General features: G+C 40.0%; 1 protein-coding gene across 3 annotated transcripts in view; it reads right to left on the reverse strand.

Annotated features, from left to right (window-relative positions):
• OTOL1 (otolin 1) overlaps positions 1–17245 on the reverse strand; it is a 197276-nt gene that overhangs the window by 17216 nt on the left and 162815 nt on the right. For all 3 annotated transcript variants that reach the window (XM_057316067.1, XM_048216202.2, XM_057316068.1), the window contains one exon: positions 15907–16097. In XM_057316067.1, coding sequence (XP_057172050.1) covers positions 15907–15934 — 28 coding nt within the window. In that variant the 5' untranslated portion in view covers positions 15935–16097. The remainder of the gene's footprint in view (positions 1–15906; positions 16098–17245) is intronic.

The following is a 17245-nucleotide window of genomic DNA, read 5'->3' on the forward strand; positions in this document are numbered from 1 at the left end:
TCAAAGACTATGATTAATAATTAGTTTCCCTTGGGAATAGGAGGTGAGGTTTAGTCATTGGTCCAGGTTTTAGTTTAAAATACACAACGAATCTGGGATAATTTTGCACTAAGCAGCTCAACCTAGACACGCATGTGTTTGCATAGAAATGATGTTCATTAACTTTTGTCTCCCTAAGACCAGAGTCATGCATCCCTAGCTTCTCTGAGAGGAATTTAGGAGTAAACTGAGATCTTAGCCCCAACCGCTGATACAACAGTTTGAGGGGGATGAACTGGGTTGGGCCGAGAGGCTCTTCCTGTGCTCAGGCCTGGAAGGAAAAGAGGCAGGGTTGTAAGATGCCTGAGCTCCAGTCAAGACGTGGGGATGACCTCAGGGCTTGTCCGTCCTATGGAAGTCGGCCTCCCCATGACCTTCCCGCTTCAGGAATAACTGAAGGTGGAGTGCAGAGTTGGGGGCAGCAGCTCCAAGGGATCACTACCGTCACACCCACTTCCTGCACGGTCACCCTCAGGAGGAAGGCCCCGCAACAAGGAGGAAAAGGAAAATGGGGAAGCACAGTTGCCGCCATGACTTCCTTCCAGGAGAGCTACATGCATCCATTGACCAAGCCCGTCTTCCCTTCCTTTGTAACATGCCTGGTGTTGCGCTCTCAGTGCTAAGCAGCGTCGAGGGAGGACTTCTGATCTGCTGCTTTCTGCTGACCCCGTCGTCTTCGGCAAACTCTGACATGCCTTCGAAAGCTCAGATTTTGAGTTCATTCGCAAATGTAATGCCATCAAAGGGAAGAAGGAGAAATTTTGTACCAGCAGACTCCTATTTCTCACTTGATTTTTTAAGGGCAATTCCAGAGTGATTGTAATCAGCCTCTGATAAGCTTTGCTTGTCCCTTTGTGTTGATAGATGGAGCAAAAGCACTGTAATTTCTATTATCAGTGGGAGACTACTTCTCCCAGTGTGTCTAAATAAGTGAATCCATTATAATTTTATTAAGCACATTGAATATCATATTACATTTCACCAAGTTAAATGTTTCTTGTATTTAACAAGGGTGCAGTAAAATAAAAATGTTCTCAGCATTTTTCCGTTAGATAAAAGGGATTGGCTTTCGTTCAGAATCTAACACTAAAAAAAAAAAAAAAAAAAAAAGTCCAGCAGCAAAGGTGAATACTTTTTTTTCCCCCTCAATGCATGCCACCACTTTCTCAGTTACTCCTATTCTCCTCCCACCCCGTCTTAAATCAAGGCAGCATGACAGGAAGCAGAATGTTCCAGATGGCAAGTGAGGACCGTGGTACAGGATTGGGTGCGGAAAAGGAACTGCGCTCAGCAGAGCTGGGAGCAATCAAAACAGGGCAGGACAGAGTAATAATTCAGGTGACTGGTTGGTGGAAAAGGGAACTCGCCCTTTTGGGTGAGGAGACAAGTTAAAAATATACATTAAATTTAGCTCTCGTTCCACATTTCCAAAACCTAAAAGTAACCTTTAAGGATGGGATTAGGCAAAACCAAGAACAAAAGTATTACAACTCCATTTCATCTTTTTTCATCTCCTTTGCAGGGATTCTGAGTGTGTCTGCCGATGTAGTCTTCCTACTTTAGGAATAGGGAGGAAGGCGGTGGGGAGAGCACAGTATGGACGTCCGCGTGTGCAGCTGGAGAATTTTCGGGCTGATGCAGTCTGCTGGTTGTAAGACAGCCGGGGGCGGGGGCGGGGGGGGGGGGAGCTGAGTGTGAAAGGTGGGGGACGTGGAGGAGGAGCCAACTGGCTGTACTTCCTGCTCCATTTTGCTGTAAGCCTACAACTAGTCTAAACAATAAATTCCACTAATTGAAAAAAAGCAAAAAAGCAATGGAGTCTAAACATGATTGATTTGTTCACTTATTTGTTTATTAGTTGGTCCTGGTAGCAGTTAATAATCTATCAAAGTTACTGTTGAAAAACTGAATTTAAAATCGACATGTGCTCAACAACACCTTTTTGTTAATAAAGCTATTATGCATGTTACTAAAAATCTCTGCTGAAGCCAAACTGAGTTCCATGTCAGAAACTTCCTTCAGGAAGCAGAGATTTCACTGAGACTTTCCTCCTTCCTTGCTATAAATGATTTATATACCCATTAAATAAGTATACGCAAACCTAAGCAAGCCACTTCACCTTTCTGGAGACCACACAGAATGCCTGCTGCAGGGTATTCCTCTGTAGGGAATCACTATGAAATGAGTAGAAGGTCCTCACTCTTGCTCCACCGGGTCCATCAACACGTAGCCAGAGGTTCCCTGAAGGGGAGGTTCTGGGGAAGCCTCAGGATACAGAATCTAACAGATTGGAGGGTTTTAAAGAAAAGGTGGTGGTCTTTGAGGGAAAAGGTGGTCTTCAGATGACACGCAAGATACAGAATTTTCATCACTAGCAGCTTACTTTCCATTGATAGGCTTGCTCCTTAATGTTGAAAGATGTGTGTGCTCCTTTCAGCAGCCTACTCACACTCAGACGTAGGGACTCAAATACGAAGTAAACTACTAAAGATACGCCATGAAAGAAGTGCTTCATTATAAAAACATTTCCAATTACTGAACTTCCACTTGTCTTTAAGTTCTGCAATGTTTAAGATCCTTTCCCCCTTTTTTTTCAACCCAGGGTTCTGAACCTACTCCAGTGCTCTGACCGTCTCATAAGCGAACATTCAGAAAGTCAGAAGTTGTCAACAGACATTGCATACATCCCAAAGTATATCCATCCCTATCCAGCCCACTGGAATCTGAACTAGTTTTGGAGCCATTAAACAACTTAAATCAAGCTTAGAGCAGGCACCATAGAAACATTTTAATCAGAAGTTACCAAGAGAAATCAATCCAGGCCTATAGGTATTAGAATTAGTTCCTACACTGTCTCTAGTTCTCAAAAAATTCTTGAAAAACCCTTAATTGCTCCTCACCACTCAAAAGGCCATTATCGCCATCCTGTACCATCATTTTAAAAAGGCAGAAACCTGGAAGGATATAGGCCACATTGTATTTATCCGGGTTGTGCTGGTACACTGATCCTAGCACCTTCCTGCTTTGCTCAAACACTGTAATTTGGCATTAGGCTCCAAGACTTCATCGTGGATCTGGGTTTTGTTAACTCCCTGAGAGGGAGCCCTGAGCCCGGGTCACTAGCTACTGCACGAGACGTGGGCTGAGGCACTTTGCCACTAGGGCTCAGTGTCCCTATATTAAAACCAGTAAGTTTGTACTAGATGAGCCAGAAATAAAGCCTTTTCTAGTCCTAAAGTCGTGAGACTCTTTTCCCAATAAATTCGGCCTAATCAGAGCACTCAATAATTACATCGTATTATATCTTCACTTTGTCCTGCTCTGGGGCCTGTTCTAAGACCAGAACCGGGTCATGGAAAGCTCTACCTGTAGCCATGGCTCCGGGAGACCCTGCAGAGGTCAAAGGCTCTCCCAGGGAGGATTGAGAATCCCAGAATAAGGGTATCTCTGATAAGCATCAGGTTTGGTATCAGCCCAGAGAAGAACAGAAGGGACTCTGTCCCCGAAAAAGCTACCAAGACGTTAATGCTTCACATCAAAACTAGCAGTCACTTTCTCTTTCAGGACAGCCTTGCTATTTAATACCCCAGAAGACCAAGGACAAAGAATGGCATTGTATAAGCTCTGTAACTCAAGCAATTAGCCAGGTAATGGTCTGTGGGGCTCATTATAGCAGAATGTCAATTAAAACACTTGGAAGGAAATTATGCAAAGCCCTTAGATTTCAAATCTTATAAACTACCCAGTAAGACTAAATTACAGTAAATGTCATATCACTACAGTAGGTATCCCATAAATGAAAATAAAGTTTTTCTAATATGGACTCTTGCTTAATATCTCATAAATCCCAGAAATTGAAAAGAGCGGCCAAGTGTCTAGTCTTGATTCAACAATAAAGGAAATGAGATCAAGGATGTCATGTTTGAATTGAATATCTTCTTTCCTACCTTTGGCCTAATTAAGTAATACTTTGTATATCTCTAGTTAATTGTTTTTCAAAGATTAAAAAATATAGCTATTAGTTTTAATTTGGATTTCTGCCAATGGACCTTAAGCAGGAAGATTAGAAGAGGGATGGGTAAAATGTGAATTTCAGAAAGCAAATTATTTCTCAGAAAGATCTTCAGATAAGATTTCTCTGTTTAATGACTTGTCTGACTTCATTCCCATAGAAGCACAGCATTTCTTTTTCTGTGTGTGTGCAGATACGTCATCAGAAAAATTGCCTTCTTCAAAATAGAAAATAAATGATAGAGCTCTTTATGCAATTTCAAAAAATGCAAATAGCACTTTGCATCCAATAGTGATTTTTCCTAAACACTGGTAGAAAGAACATGATATATAAAAATTAGTTTCTGTCCTGAAAACCCTCAAGTCAAGTTTAAGCCAGCAGTTAATTTTTATTCATGAATTATAGATCCTTTAGAGAAGGGAGGGAAAATAAAATGACTAATAGATCTAGAAATGTAATGTTCCGCTAATTCTATCATAGGAAGCTAAATGCATGTTGAATTTGTGTTTTTATTCATAATTGTTCTGTAAAATACCATAGGCATAACACATTTTTAAAGCAAAATGTCTTTCCTCCTTGCCAGATAATTGTAATGATAGAAACCATATATTTCATGTGACTACCTATATCATCTCAACTGAAGATATACCGCACTATTATAACCTAAACAAAAGCTGATTTTTAAGACATTCATTGCACATCATCTCTGAAAGGGGATTAAATATTGCATGGAACCAAAAATACGTAGTTCTCTCCCAGTAATCTCAATATATTACAATCTCCCTTTAGAATTTATTTATTCTGCTTATCTCACAGATATTCATAAACTTAGTGACTTTAAAATTAAAAATGATTCTATACTCCATACCACAACCTTCCACATTTCAAAAATCAATACAAAAAAATAGATTTAATACCATAGTGGAAAGACTGCCTTCTATCAATTACATGCTTTTATCATTTCTATTCATATTCTTATTTCCTTGAGGCAAATTGTATCAACAGGACTATTTTAAGCCTGGGATCTTATTGCAAAAGGCCTGATGGAAGATAAAATAAATCAATGTTTGTAATCATCACCTACCTTATGGATGTTTCCTTATCAGTAATCCCTCTCCTAGAAGGCACATTGGAAAACTCAATCTCATTTATCATTAGACAGGGGTCTGTTTTATTTTCAAGATTTGCCCCTACCCAATGGGAGGTGAGTGCCCTTGATGAGGGGGGTGGTGACTTTTTCTGACTCTGAAGAAAGGCTCTGAAATCCGATGAAAGGCAAATGCCTTGGGAATACTGAGGTCTTAGCTCTTCAGTGGCCTGACCTTGTCTGCCAATCCCCTCGGCTTGAGGGATTATCTTTCATCCTAATACTTTAAGGTCATGACATCATAATGTCAAACAACTCTCCTGTTTAGTAAATACTATATTTTTCCGAAGGATCTCCACTGGCATCTGTTATTCAGGCAGCATTTGGGTTTCTGCTTCCATTGCTAAGTGAGCCCTCAATGCAGGAGAACAACCACTTCGGTGACGTTTCTGAACACACACACGCCCCACGTCACCCCCCTTTTACTGTATAGACATGCCACCCGTTGAGAATTGACCAAGACTTGTAGATTCCTGGCCAGGTTCATTTCTAAGAAGATATCCTTGTCATCTTGTTCAGGACTATAATAAGACGTCCCCAAGAATTTATAAATTACAAAAGCACGATCGGCCTCTTGATAGATCACTCATTCAGGAAGAAATCATGCAAGCAAGCGAGCATCCATGAGAAACTGCCAAGTGCCAGCTCTAGACGTTGGGCACAGAACAGGAGAACGACCTACAGGGTTCCTACTTTCATGGAGTTTAGATCCTAATGGGAGAGATAACATTTAAAGCAAAAAGATGAAAACAGCAAAATACCAGATACGAATAAGCTAGGAAGCATTATGCCCAAACTAAAATAAAATGAGGTAATGGAGAGTGACCGACTGGCTTCTTTAAACTGGACGCTCAGGGAAGACCTTTCTGACAAACTGGCATTGAAACTGCTGCGATCAGAATGAAAAAGAACCATGGAGGTAGAAGAAACCAGAGGCTGGGCAAGAAGATCCCAAACGGAGAGGCTCTGAGATGGCAACAAGCATTAGACTGTCCGAACAACTCAAAATGGATCAGAACACAGATCCAAAGAAAACCAAATTAAATCCCAGACAAGCAAAATGGTGATATGATTAAGTATATTAACATATCTAAGACTGGACCCACAGATGGGGACTGCTCCATCACCAAAACATAGAAAAAGGAGTCTGTGAGACACAAAAAGACTTAGAACCATCCAGACAGTCCCAAGGAGCCTAAGCCAATGGGACCTGGGTATCACAGTCCCACTATCAAGTTGATCCCTAGTATGAACTGGATACGGCTGATCATCTTAACCAGAAGCCATGAAATATTTGATTAATGTGAATCCTCTCATTCTGATTCTACACCTACCGAGCGCTTCCTGATTCTGCCCTCAGAATACGCTGGCATGAGACTTTGAATACTTCGACACAGTGTTTGCTCAGGGTGACGTACAACGTGGGTTTCTAAGTATCATTTGGCTTCCCCTGTAACTTGCGGGCTTAGAGAAAATGCTATGGACAAACTGATACAAGTCAGCCCATGTGGTTATATTTCTCCCTATAAATTAATGGGCATTAGGAAAGCTATCTGCCTCCTCCTCATTTTTGTGTTTCTGGGGTCCTGATCACTGCTGGACCCCAAAAATGCACACTCAATCAAGCCTGTACCTAGAGTATCCCAGCCAGTTTCTAGCTGGCCTCCCCTTAGCAGCCAGTGCCTCCTGAGGCTGAGAGTACACGTATGTCTGAGGCTACTGTGTCTTCATCAAAAGTGCCCGGGGAGTTCCCCCGGGCGTGAGGAAGAGTTCATGCTCTGGGACAAGCAATCAAGCTCACCGAAGCCCATCTCTGAGTTTATCACGCTCTCTCGGATCCTCGGCAAGCCAATATTAGTTTCCTCATCTACAAAATGGGGCAGTTGGGCTAGGTCTTCTTTCATAGATTTTTAATGACACAAGTAATATATTAATGCCTTTTCCTCTGTAAGCACGTAAAACATTAGAGGAAACAACACCCCAGTTGTTGTCTCCTGCTTCTGCTGCCCCAAGGTGAGCACGGTTATCACATATGAATCCTTCCAAACCTCTAAGCATTTATATACGTCTACATACACATAGCTACTTACAAAATACGGTGTTGTTCACGCTATGTTTAATAAATTGTTCCACATTGTACATCTTGCTCTGTAAGCACCTTGCTCTTGCTTCACTAAGCATTATATCTTGGAGATTTTTCCATATTGGAACATACAGCCCTCCCTTACTCTCTTTAATTGTTGCATAATATTCCATTAATGACTACACTCCACATTTGTTCACTATTCTTCAAAAGGGGGCTAGTTAGACTTTTTCTAAGGTTGACCCTCTAGAAAATGTTGCAGTGAATACCCTTGCCCATGCTTTATTGTGCACGTAAAAGAGAGTAGCTAGAATAGCTCCAGGAAGAGGAACTGCCAAATGATGGGATCTGAGTCTAGACTCAAGGGATAGTCCCTAGACCACCTGAATCATAGGTACTTACTAAAATAGAGAAAGAAATACATAAGAAGAAAGAAGGCAGCTTTCTTGGTCCCATCTCAGACCTTCCAAGCCAGAATTCATGGATGTGGGAGCGAAGAGCTATGCTTTAAACACTCTAGGTGGTTTGCACAGTAAAGTGGGAGAACTCCTAGACCATGCGGTTCTGGTGCTGTCGGTCTCTAAAAATGTACTGACATGCTCACCTACCAGCCACTTCCATGTGCAAGGCACTGCATGAGGAGCTTTACACCTATTTCCTGTTGAATCGTAACTCTCACCATCCAGGACCAGAGCTGGGATGCAGTTACATCTGGATTCCAATCCAGTGTTAGGCCTAAGAAAATATATGAGCGCCCATGGACACAGTGCTTCACGCCTGAGTACAGCCCCAGAAGAGTTATCTTTCACCTCCACATCCCACCCCTGAGACTGTCCCTTCCATCCATGTCTCTTTCCACCACCGCTCCCTCCCAGCGTGTGCTCTGGTGAGCTCTGGATCCCTAATGCGTGCTGCGCCTGCCGGAGGGAGACTGGCCTGCTGCTCCGACCGTTCGGTTTTCCTTGTATTTTCCCTCTGTCGCTACCAAATCTGCCAGGAAAGCCTTTCTCCTTAGACAACAGGAGAGGAAAGGGAAGCTAATGAGCAAAGACCCAGGTCCCTGTGCTTAGAAGATTACAGAGCAGAGAAAGCCATAAATATTAATATATTAATAGTTGCATTTAGTTAAGACTTTCCCAGTAAACGAAACCTTGAAAGGTACGTACTATTATCTGCATTTTATAGATAAGAAAACTGAGCACAGAAATGTGAAGAAATTTACCCAAGATCGCTAACCAGGGAAAGGTAGACCCAGCATTCAAACCCAGGTCTAAATGCTGTCAAAGCTCAACTCGCAAGTCTGCTTTATATGTTTTTCGTTTCTCATCCACGTGTCTGTGATTTTTATCCTTCCCCCTTTCTGGCCATTTATGTAGGACTTTATTGCCGAAGTATGAGAAATATGAAGTTTAAAAGAGCGTGGCCCATGGAAATCATCAGTTCACTTGCAAGTGTCCGGCAGGTATCACACATTATGCTGAGTCACATTAGAATTCATGCCGGCCTAGAATTCTTTATACTCTCTGGCAGGCTAGCACAGGATGGATTTATGTACCACTAAACTCAGAGAGCTTAAAACACCTCATTGCCTAAGTCCTCAGGAATGCTGATAAAATGTATGTAACCGCATTCATAAATCATTATCTTTACTTACATTTTAGAAATTGAAAATAATGTTTTCCAAGAAGTTGTTGGACAGTTGCTGCTCACTCTGGCTGGGCTATGGTTGCTTTCTAGTATACTAGATCACCTTCCCATGGCTACCATGGACTGAATTGTGCCCTCCCCTCAAAATTCACATGTTGAAGCCCAACCCCCCAGTGTGCTGATATTTAGGAACTTCGGGAGGTAATTAGTCTTAGATGAGTTCATAAGAGTGGGGCTCTCCTGACGGGACCAGAGAGCTCTCTGTCTGTCATGGGAAGACACAGCAAGAAGGCAGCCATCTGCAAACCAGGAAGAGCTCTCACCAGAACCCTGCTGCACTCTGGCCCTCGGATCTCAGTCTGCCAACCTCCAGAACCGCAAGAAAATAAATTTCTGTGGTTTAAGCCACACAGGCTATAATATTTTGTTATGGCAAGGTTGACTAAGATAATAGTATTAGATCACTTTGTTTTAGTCATTTTATGAATTTCTTTTAGGATAAAATTAACACAAAAAATCTATTTGTAACTTAGTTCGAATTTAGTTGATTGGAAGAAGGTCCTTATTCTTAGAACGGAAAGCTAGAGTACTTAGCTTTAGTGAAGTGTTGGGATGCCTACAACTTAATTTCAGTGGTTCCCAAAAAACTTATAGATAAAAAGTATAAAATGTTAACAATTGTTGAATTTCAGTGAAGAGCATACAGGTACTCATTCCATTCTTCTTTCATTTTTCTGTAGACTTCAAAGTTTACAAAATGAAAAGTTGGAAGTGTATTAGTCAGATTCTGCTGTGATGTGGTTGTAGAGCAAACATCTCCAGGATCTCAGCAGTTTACAAGAAAAACTGTATTCTCATGCACAGGTTTACAAATTGCTAGGCAGCTCGGCTGTAGGTCAGGTTTATTTCTGCTCTCCCTATACCTACGGTGAGACAGGGAGCAACCCACCCAGCATATGCTCATCATGTAGCCGATGAAAGAGTCCAAGCGGTGAAGAGAAACATACAATGTCTCTTCAGACTGGAATCACAAGAGTCATTTCTTCTCCTATTCCACAGTCATATCAAGACATGGTCAAGCCAACATCAATAGGTCTGGAAAGCATATTATACTCACAAGAACATAGCAAGTATGGGGAGAAAAGAAAGAATTGATGACAAGTAATACAATCTATCACAGAGGGAACATTTCTCAAATATCAAAAGGCTCAATGTAGCCAAACATCAGAGAAGAGGAAGAGAGTATTTATACCTAATATAACAATGTTTTTTTTTAAAGTCAGTTTTGAAAGATCAAAGGAGACCTCGCTGAAGTCATGTTACAAAGTACATGGAATCATAAAGCTGGATAAACACTTTGTTTCACTTTGCTTGATAATGGGGTCTGCGAAGTGAGGTAAGTGATCTTAACAAGGGGGTGGTTTTTTGAATACCACCAGCCTTCCAACCGTTCAAGATCCCAGAGAACACGGGCCCCAGGCAGCTGCCCTGATTCACGGTCCCTGCAGCCAGATATCCGTGAGGAGCTCTGAGATAAAGTTCAACCTTGAGCTGTGCTTTGGACTTCTGACTTCTTTCACAATAAAGTGTACTTTGCCTGACACTGAGCAAATTACCCTGAAAATCAGCATTTCTTATACTAATGCAGCCTCTAAATACTAACTTTTCCTTAATGGTCATCACAATCCCTTAAAGGAGTCTTTTCTGTATATTAAATTTTGAAACAGTGATGTGTCCAGGTGAAATTTAAATTATGAGCAGTATAAAATCAAATACATAAACATATTGATGTTGATACATACCTACATATGATATATGTCATAATATATATTTCATACATAAATATAAATATATTTATAAATATATATTAAAAATCAAACAAATTCATAAAATATTTTGTGTTCCCCCTCAGGGTAGCATTTGTAATCAAAATAACTTATTAAGAGAAAAACAATGAAGGCCCAGAATAAAGCTCCTTTTATAAAACAGCTACATCACCAAGCAGATTATATTCCTGACCCTGAATTGAAGGAGTTTGTCAGCTTTCTTTCCTTCCCAGTGCATCAGCCCCGCTGGGCTTCGGTCCAGAAAGCCTCTCTGCTTTAGCTCACTTCATGTCTTACTGACCTTTGCTCCCCATATGTGCATCTCATGTAACAGGTCTGTTCACGTGACCCTGACCACTTTGATCCAACACAGAAGAGAAAGGAGTTAAAGGAGAAAGCTTCCCTTACTAAGCAAACAGCAGAAAATCCTCATATTTCAGAGCCTTTTGTTTTTAATACTATGATTTTTCTCTTAAACTTACCTATTTAAAAATTAGTTTCGCCAGTAGCATGGAGTTCTGAAAGTTCCAGTTTGAAATTAATTTTATACTTTATAAGATTTTAATTGCTATGAAGTTTTGTATCATCCTTCCTCTTATTGAAAATCTTATTGCAAAAATATTCATTTGTTTTCAGCTCTGGTAAAATGATAGACCTTATAGTGGAAAATCTAAATGGCAGAGAGCTTCCTTCTATTTTGTAATTTAATGTGTAAATAAAGTCAAATTTTAACAACTAGACATTTCACTACACTTGTTCATCATTCAAACTGACTACCAGAAGAAAAGAAAGATTATCTTTCTGGTTGCTTCAAACCTTTTTCTAAAACCATTTAGCTTTGTTCCCATTGATTCAAGCAATAAGGGACCTAATGTTCCTTGAACAACTTATATTTGAAAATGCTTTTTGCTTCCTAAAAATATTCAAGTTTTATAACATTGGGATTTTTTTCAATAAAGTGGAGTTCAAAAATATAGGCAAACCTCTCACCAGAGACCTTCGAAATGCTGCAATATATCAGCAATTCAATTTAAACACTAAAAATAGTTTCTTTTATATCATACATTTTCTTAAGGTCTGATAGATTTATACTTCCCTCTATAAAACCAATTAATTTTTGCTAATAGGCATCCATCACTAATATACACTAATATCTAAGGGTTTGTTTTAAATACGTGGTAAGATGCCAATTACAGTGAAGTCCTTTTGCAGTTATTTGAAATCTGTCAGAGCAGTGACTCTATGAATATGGAAACAGTCCTAGTTAACCACAAAACAACCCCAACGGTATATTGATAATTTAAAACTGAAATATGTGTATGACCTGATTTTTCTCCAAGTTCCTGCTCACCTAAAAAGTAATTACTCAAATTTTACTGACTTCTTTTATCTATGTCCCAAGACCCTCCCTTAAGTATTTCTAGGATTCCCCGTGGGTGTTTTGCCAGGTAGCCCCACAAGCTCCGCATGGTCCTCTGTGCCCCACCTCTCCTCAAGCCTCTACTGGAGTCTACGTCCGCCCCTCCTCCAGCAGTACAGAGCGACGGTACATTGTGAAGCTGGGGGGTCCCCACTGTATACACCCACTTGGATGTTTGCTTATTCTCTTGATGTCTTCAAGAAATTTCCTGTTTCTCCTGGTCCACATAGAACTCATACATGAGACCAAAGAGGGGTAGCCTGTGAGATAAATCTAAATAACAGACAGGTTGCATTAGAATTCCCCTTTCTAAGTGGCAATTTATATGGCACTGGAAGAGTTCTTAGTCCTTATGCTTATCAGCTTCCCATCCCTTAGGGCTAAACCAACATTTTCCACATGACTCCAGAAATATCTGGATCCCACTTTAAATATAAGAGCCCTCTCCCAGGGATGAGCTGCAACTAAAGCCATATGTTGGGGCGCCTGGTTGGCTCAGTCCGTACAGCATGCAACTCTTAATAGCCGGGTTGTGTGACCCCCGTGCTGAGTGTAGAGATGACTTAAATTCTTTTAAAAAAATAAATAAATGAAGTCCTATGTAGCTATGACTAAAACATTTTCAAGACTATTATTTGCATATGAAAATAAGAACTTCCAAATCTCAGCTTAACTTTGGAGATGCATGTTATAGTAGACATCTGCGGGTTTTCTGACCAAAAAGCTTCTTTTTGGGGCAAGAGTTTCAGCTGCAGAGACCTGCATCTTCCAGGTGGAACCTGGGAAACAGCGTCCCTTGTAGCTAGGGCTCAAACATGGGACCTAGACTTTACCAATATGGCGTTCACAATGAGCCTTCAATTTGGAAGTGAGTAACTTGAAAAAGGAGTTCTGCACACAACCCAACGTGGCGGTGAGGCTTACAGCGGAACCATACGGCTTTCTCAAAGACTTAATCTGGGAAGAGATCAAAGTGAGAGATAAACAGTCTCTTTTTCTGTTTGCCTTTGTCAACAGCACTCCAGGGCACTCCTGGGACAGCCTCCATATTTGACGAAGCTTTCACTGAAACAGCTCTACAGCCTTTCTGAGTCACACGGGACTCAAACATGAACCGAATAGTGACTACACTCTATTCAGAGTATGTCCTTCTGACTGATGACTAAGTTTTTTTCACTGGGTATTTTCAGCAAAACTGGTTTATTCTTTCCCATCTAAGAGTCCTCAAGGCTCCTACATAGAGGTCCGCTGTGGGCCTAACCCATGATTTCACTCCAGTGACAATCCAACCCCACTTAGACTCAAGCCAGAGTCCTTACTTCATTAATATCTTAAATGACTGAGTTACCAAAGAATGAGCATATTCTAACAGATTTAAACATGTTTAAGTAAATACTCAAATAATCAAAACATTCCATTTCAACATTTTAAAGTCACAAAAAGGTCTTTTCACTATTAGTCCAATTCCAAGCCCCACCCTACAATTGCAAGAGGCCCCCCCATCTTTTTCCCCAGGGTTCTAGAGACTCCCAAGGACCTCCAATATTGTTTGCTTAAAGAATTAATTCCCATTTATAATTATCTGAGCCTCACCAGACAGCCCAACAGCCCCAGCATTTTCTTCCAATGGGAGTCAAAACCACCCAGACAAATGACCCATTTGCTGTTGCTATTGGAGTTCTGTCAGTGCCGGACCAGAGACGTTCAAGTATGAGACACATTTTGTGCCCAGAACCAGCCTCTCTTAGGATTGCCGTAAGCCTGGCCGGACTTACCCTGTTGACTCTTCAGAAGGATAAGTAAAAAGCAAACTCTATGCTCCGGAAGAGACCATCTCAAATTCTTTGTTATCCAATCCTTAACAAATCCGATAGAGGACACTAATAGTCCTGATTGGATATCTTTTAGAAAAACGATTTCTATCCCCTCTTTTAGAAGTAAAATATGTACATCTAATTGACATTTACTAAGTAGGACACAATGTGTGCATTCTCTGATTCAAGGTAACTTCATACCTTTATCTGAGAGCAACGGGTGGGTGTTTCCTGATCTTACTGACTCAGAATGAAAGAGCCCATTCTGAAGAGCTTCTTTAACAAGAGTAGTCCGTTCCAAAGGTAAAGACATTTTACCTCCATAAAGCCAAAGTGCCAGCCACCCTGAAGAGAATAGTTTTCTCAGTAAATCTTTTAAAAGGTAATGTCCTTCTGTGTCATTTTTTAAATCTAAAAACAACTGAAAACAATGCTTTCTTACCTAAAAAATCATTTTAAAGCTTTTATAATTAAATTTTATACATGTATTTTTTTCTAAAAGAACTACCAGCAGATGGTACACAATTCAAAGTATACACAGACCCCTCTCCCACCCCAGTCGTCTTCTCAAAAACAACCACTCTTTGCAATAGTTAGTAATTCCTTCTAGAGGGGCGCCTGGGGGGCGCAGTCGTTAAGCGTCTGCCTTCGGCTCAGGGCGTGATCCCGGCGTTGTGGGATCGAGTCCCACATCGGGCTCCTCCGCTGTGAGCCTGCTTCTCCCTCTCCCACTCCCCCTGCTTGTGTTCCCTCTCTCGCTGGCTGTCTCTATCTCTGTCGAATAAATAAGTAAAATCTTTAAAAAAAAAAAAAAAAAAAGCAATTCCTTCTAGAGGTTGTGGAAAAATCAATGCCAGCATAATATTTCTTTGGAAGCCTCTTGAGTCAAGTTCTTCTCCTTCATTTGCCACTTTCCACGTGTGGAGATTCTATGGTGTGGCAGTTTCTGTGTCTTTGTCTGGTCCTCATAATGATTTTGATCTGCTATCTTACCATCAAGTAGGCTCTTTCACTTTTCTTCCTCTTCCCCAATGCAAAATAGTGGCTATTTTAGCCCTTACGAGTAGCTTTGTTCTGCAGAGTGAAGAAGCTGTGTTTCTGTTTAGATTTTGCCTATTGTTTTCTTTGCCCAGGATGGTTGGCTGCTTATTCTGATTTTTTACGTTTTCCTGAGAGTATGCACCTTAGCGCAAAAAAACATGCATAGCATGTCAAGAATTGTGAAGAGTCTGAGATTTTAAACGACTTGTAAATAACACTTAACCTCCCACAGTCTGAGGGATGCTGGCAGAAGAGATGAGACTCCTGGGTCAGAGACAAAAGACGGTTTATTACTCATAGTGAGAGCCAGAGTACCATCATTTGTGCCAGTTGCTCAAACCTCAGTTCCCACAGTGTGACATCAAGAAGATGAAAACTTGCCTGCCTATGAAGTACAGTGCATTACAGGAGAGGAAACACCGTAAGGATCCCAAATCATTTGTAATAGGATGGAAAGTTGTCAGACTTTTGCCCCAGAAAGAGACACCTTTATTATACTAGTCCATTCACGATACTCCCTGCATTGCTCTGGAGGGAGATACTATCTCTACCTTCCAAGGCTGTTTACTACACAAACATCCTTGAAAAGACAGTTCATAATAAACATAATCAGTATCACTGCTCACAAGACGTGCAGATGTGAGAGATTAGAGAGAACAAGCTCCAAACATGCAGTGCTTCCCATCTGCTAGACACTGGTAGGAATTTCAATCCATTCCTTCTGTAAGTCTTTGCTGAGCACTTACTTTGTTCACAGGGCCATGATCAGTGTCTATTAAAGGAAATAATGTAGGTGGAAGATTTTTTTAAACTGTGGAGAGACAAGTGCTAGTTATTTTTCCTATTACCATAGTTGATCTATCTTTTTAGTGTTTACCAATAGTAGAGATGACATATATGTCCATTTCTTTTGCAGGTTATCTTCCAACATCTGTATGGGTCTTTAACTCCTCAGCAGGGTTTTAGTTGAAGAGACAGAGTCCAAAAATGCCGGAGCCCTGGTTTCCTCTGCACAGAATAGGCTTTTCTCTGCTCATAGCCAGTTTTCCTGGGGCTTTCAGTCCCCTCCTTTCATAAAGGGATGAAGAGAGAAACTGATTAGCGTGGAACTCAAAAATGTAAAAATTCTCAGTTGTGAAATCACATAATACTTAAGCACATTTTAAAATGTTAAGCCAAAGATTGTTCCATTGGAGTGCTTTCTAATTTAAGTTAATCCATTTTGCTTATTCAGAATTTGGCATGGTGTATATTTAATTACAGGATGTTATATAATGAATAAAAAAGGACTGGTAACTGAATATTTTTAAGATATATTCATGAAACAAAATTTTCAAGATGAAGAAATCAACTACTTTGCAAATTAGCATATAATATATAGTTTGTGTAATACCCAAAACAAAACAAAACAAAACCTTAGGTAAGAGAATGTAAATTAATTTCTGGGGGTTTTGTTTTGTTTTTTATTTTTGTTTATTTTTTTAACAACTCACTGAAATATAATTGGCATGCAGTAAATTGCACATATTTAAAGCATACAACTTGAAGAGTTTTAAAATGTGGATATACGCATAAAATCATCACCAAACTCAAGGTAACAAACATTCACCCCAAAAGTTTCCACGTGCCCCTGTGTAATTCCTCCCTCTCAACAGAGTGAAAAAGCAGCCTATGGAATGGAAAAAATACTTGGTTAAGAGCCAAAATATCTAAGGAACTCCTAAAACTCAATAGCAAAAACAAATAAATAATTTTAGTATATGTGCTGCTGAAGTGAGCATGTAAAAATAAATAAATAAACAATAAATAAATAATAACCCATTTAAAAATAGGCAAAGGACTCAAATAGATATTTCTCCAAAGAAGACATAAAATGACTAACAAGTATAGGAGAAGATGCTCAACTTTTGGAATATGGACCTGACATCATATTTGATAAGTAAGTTTTATATTCAAAATAGCAATAGATATTTTTAGGGTTCTAAACAATTTGGTTTTGGAAAAAAAAGTTTCACTTATTTAAAAACTAGGACATTAATTTTAATGTTATACATTTAAAGCCTTTAAATGTATAGACTAAATAAATTCAACTTACATGGGTCTTTTAAGAATCATCAGCTCTGAATACCTCTAATGACTTCTTACAGAATTTGTTTAGGATGGCAATTATTCTATATGACATGTTCGCTATAATTTTAAGTCTTCCCTATTTTAAA

Source organism: Ursus arctos, unplaced genomic scaffold, assembly GCF_023065955.2.
Source record: "Ursus arctos isolate Adak ecotype North America unplaced genomic scaffold, UrsArc2.0 scaffold_20, whole genome shotgun sequence".
Lineage (NCBI taxonomy): Eukaryota > Metazoa > Chordata > Mammalia > Carnivora > Ursidae > Ursus > Ursus arctos.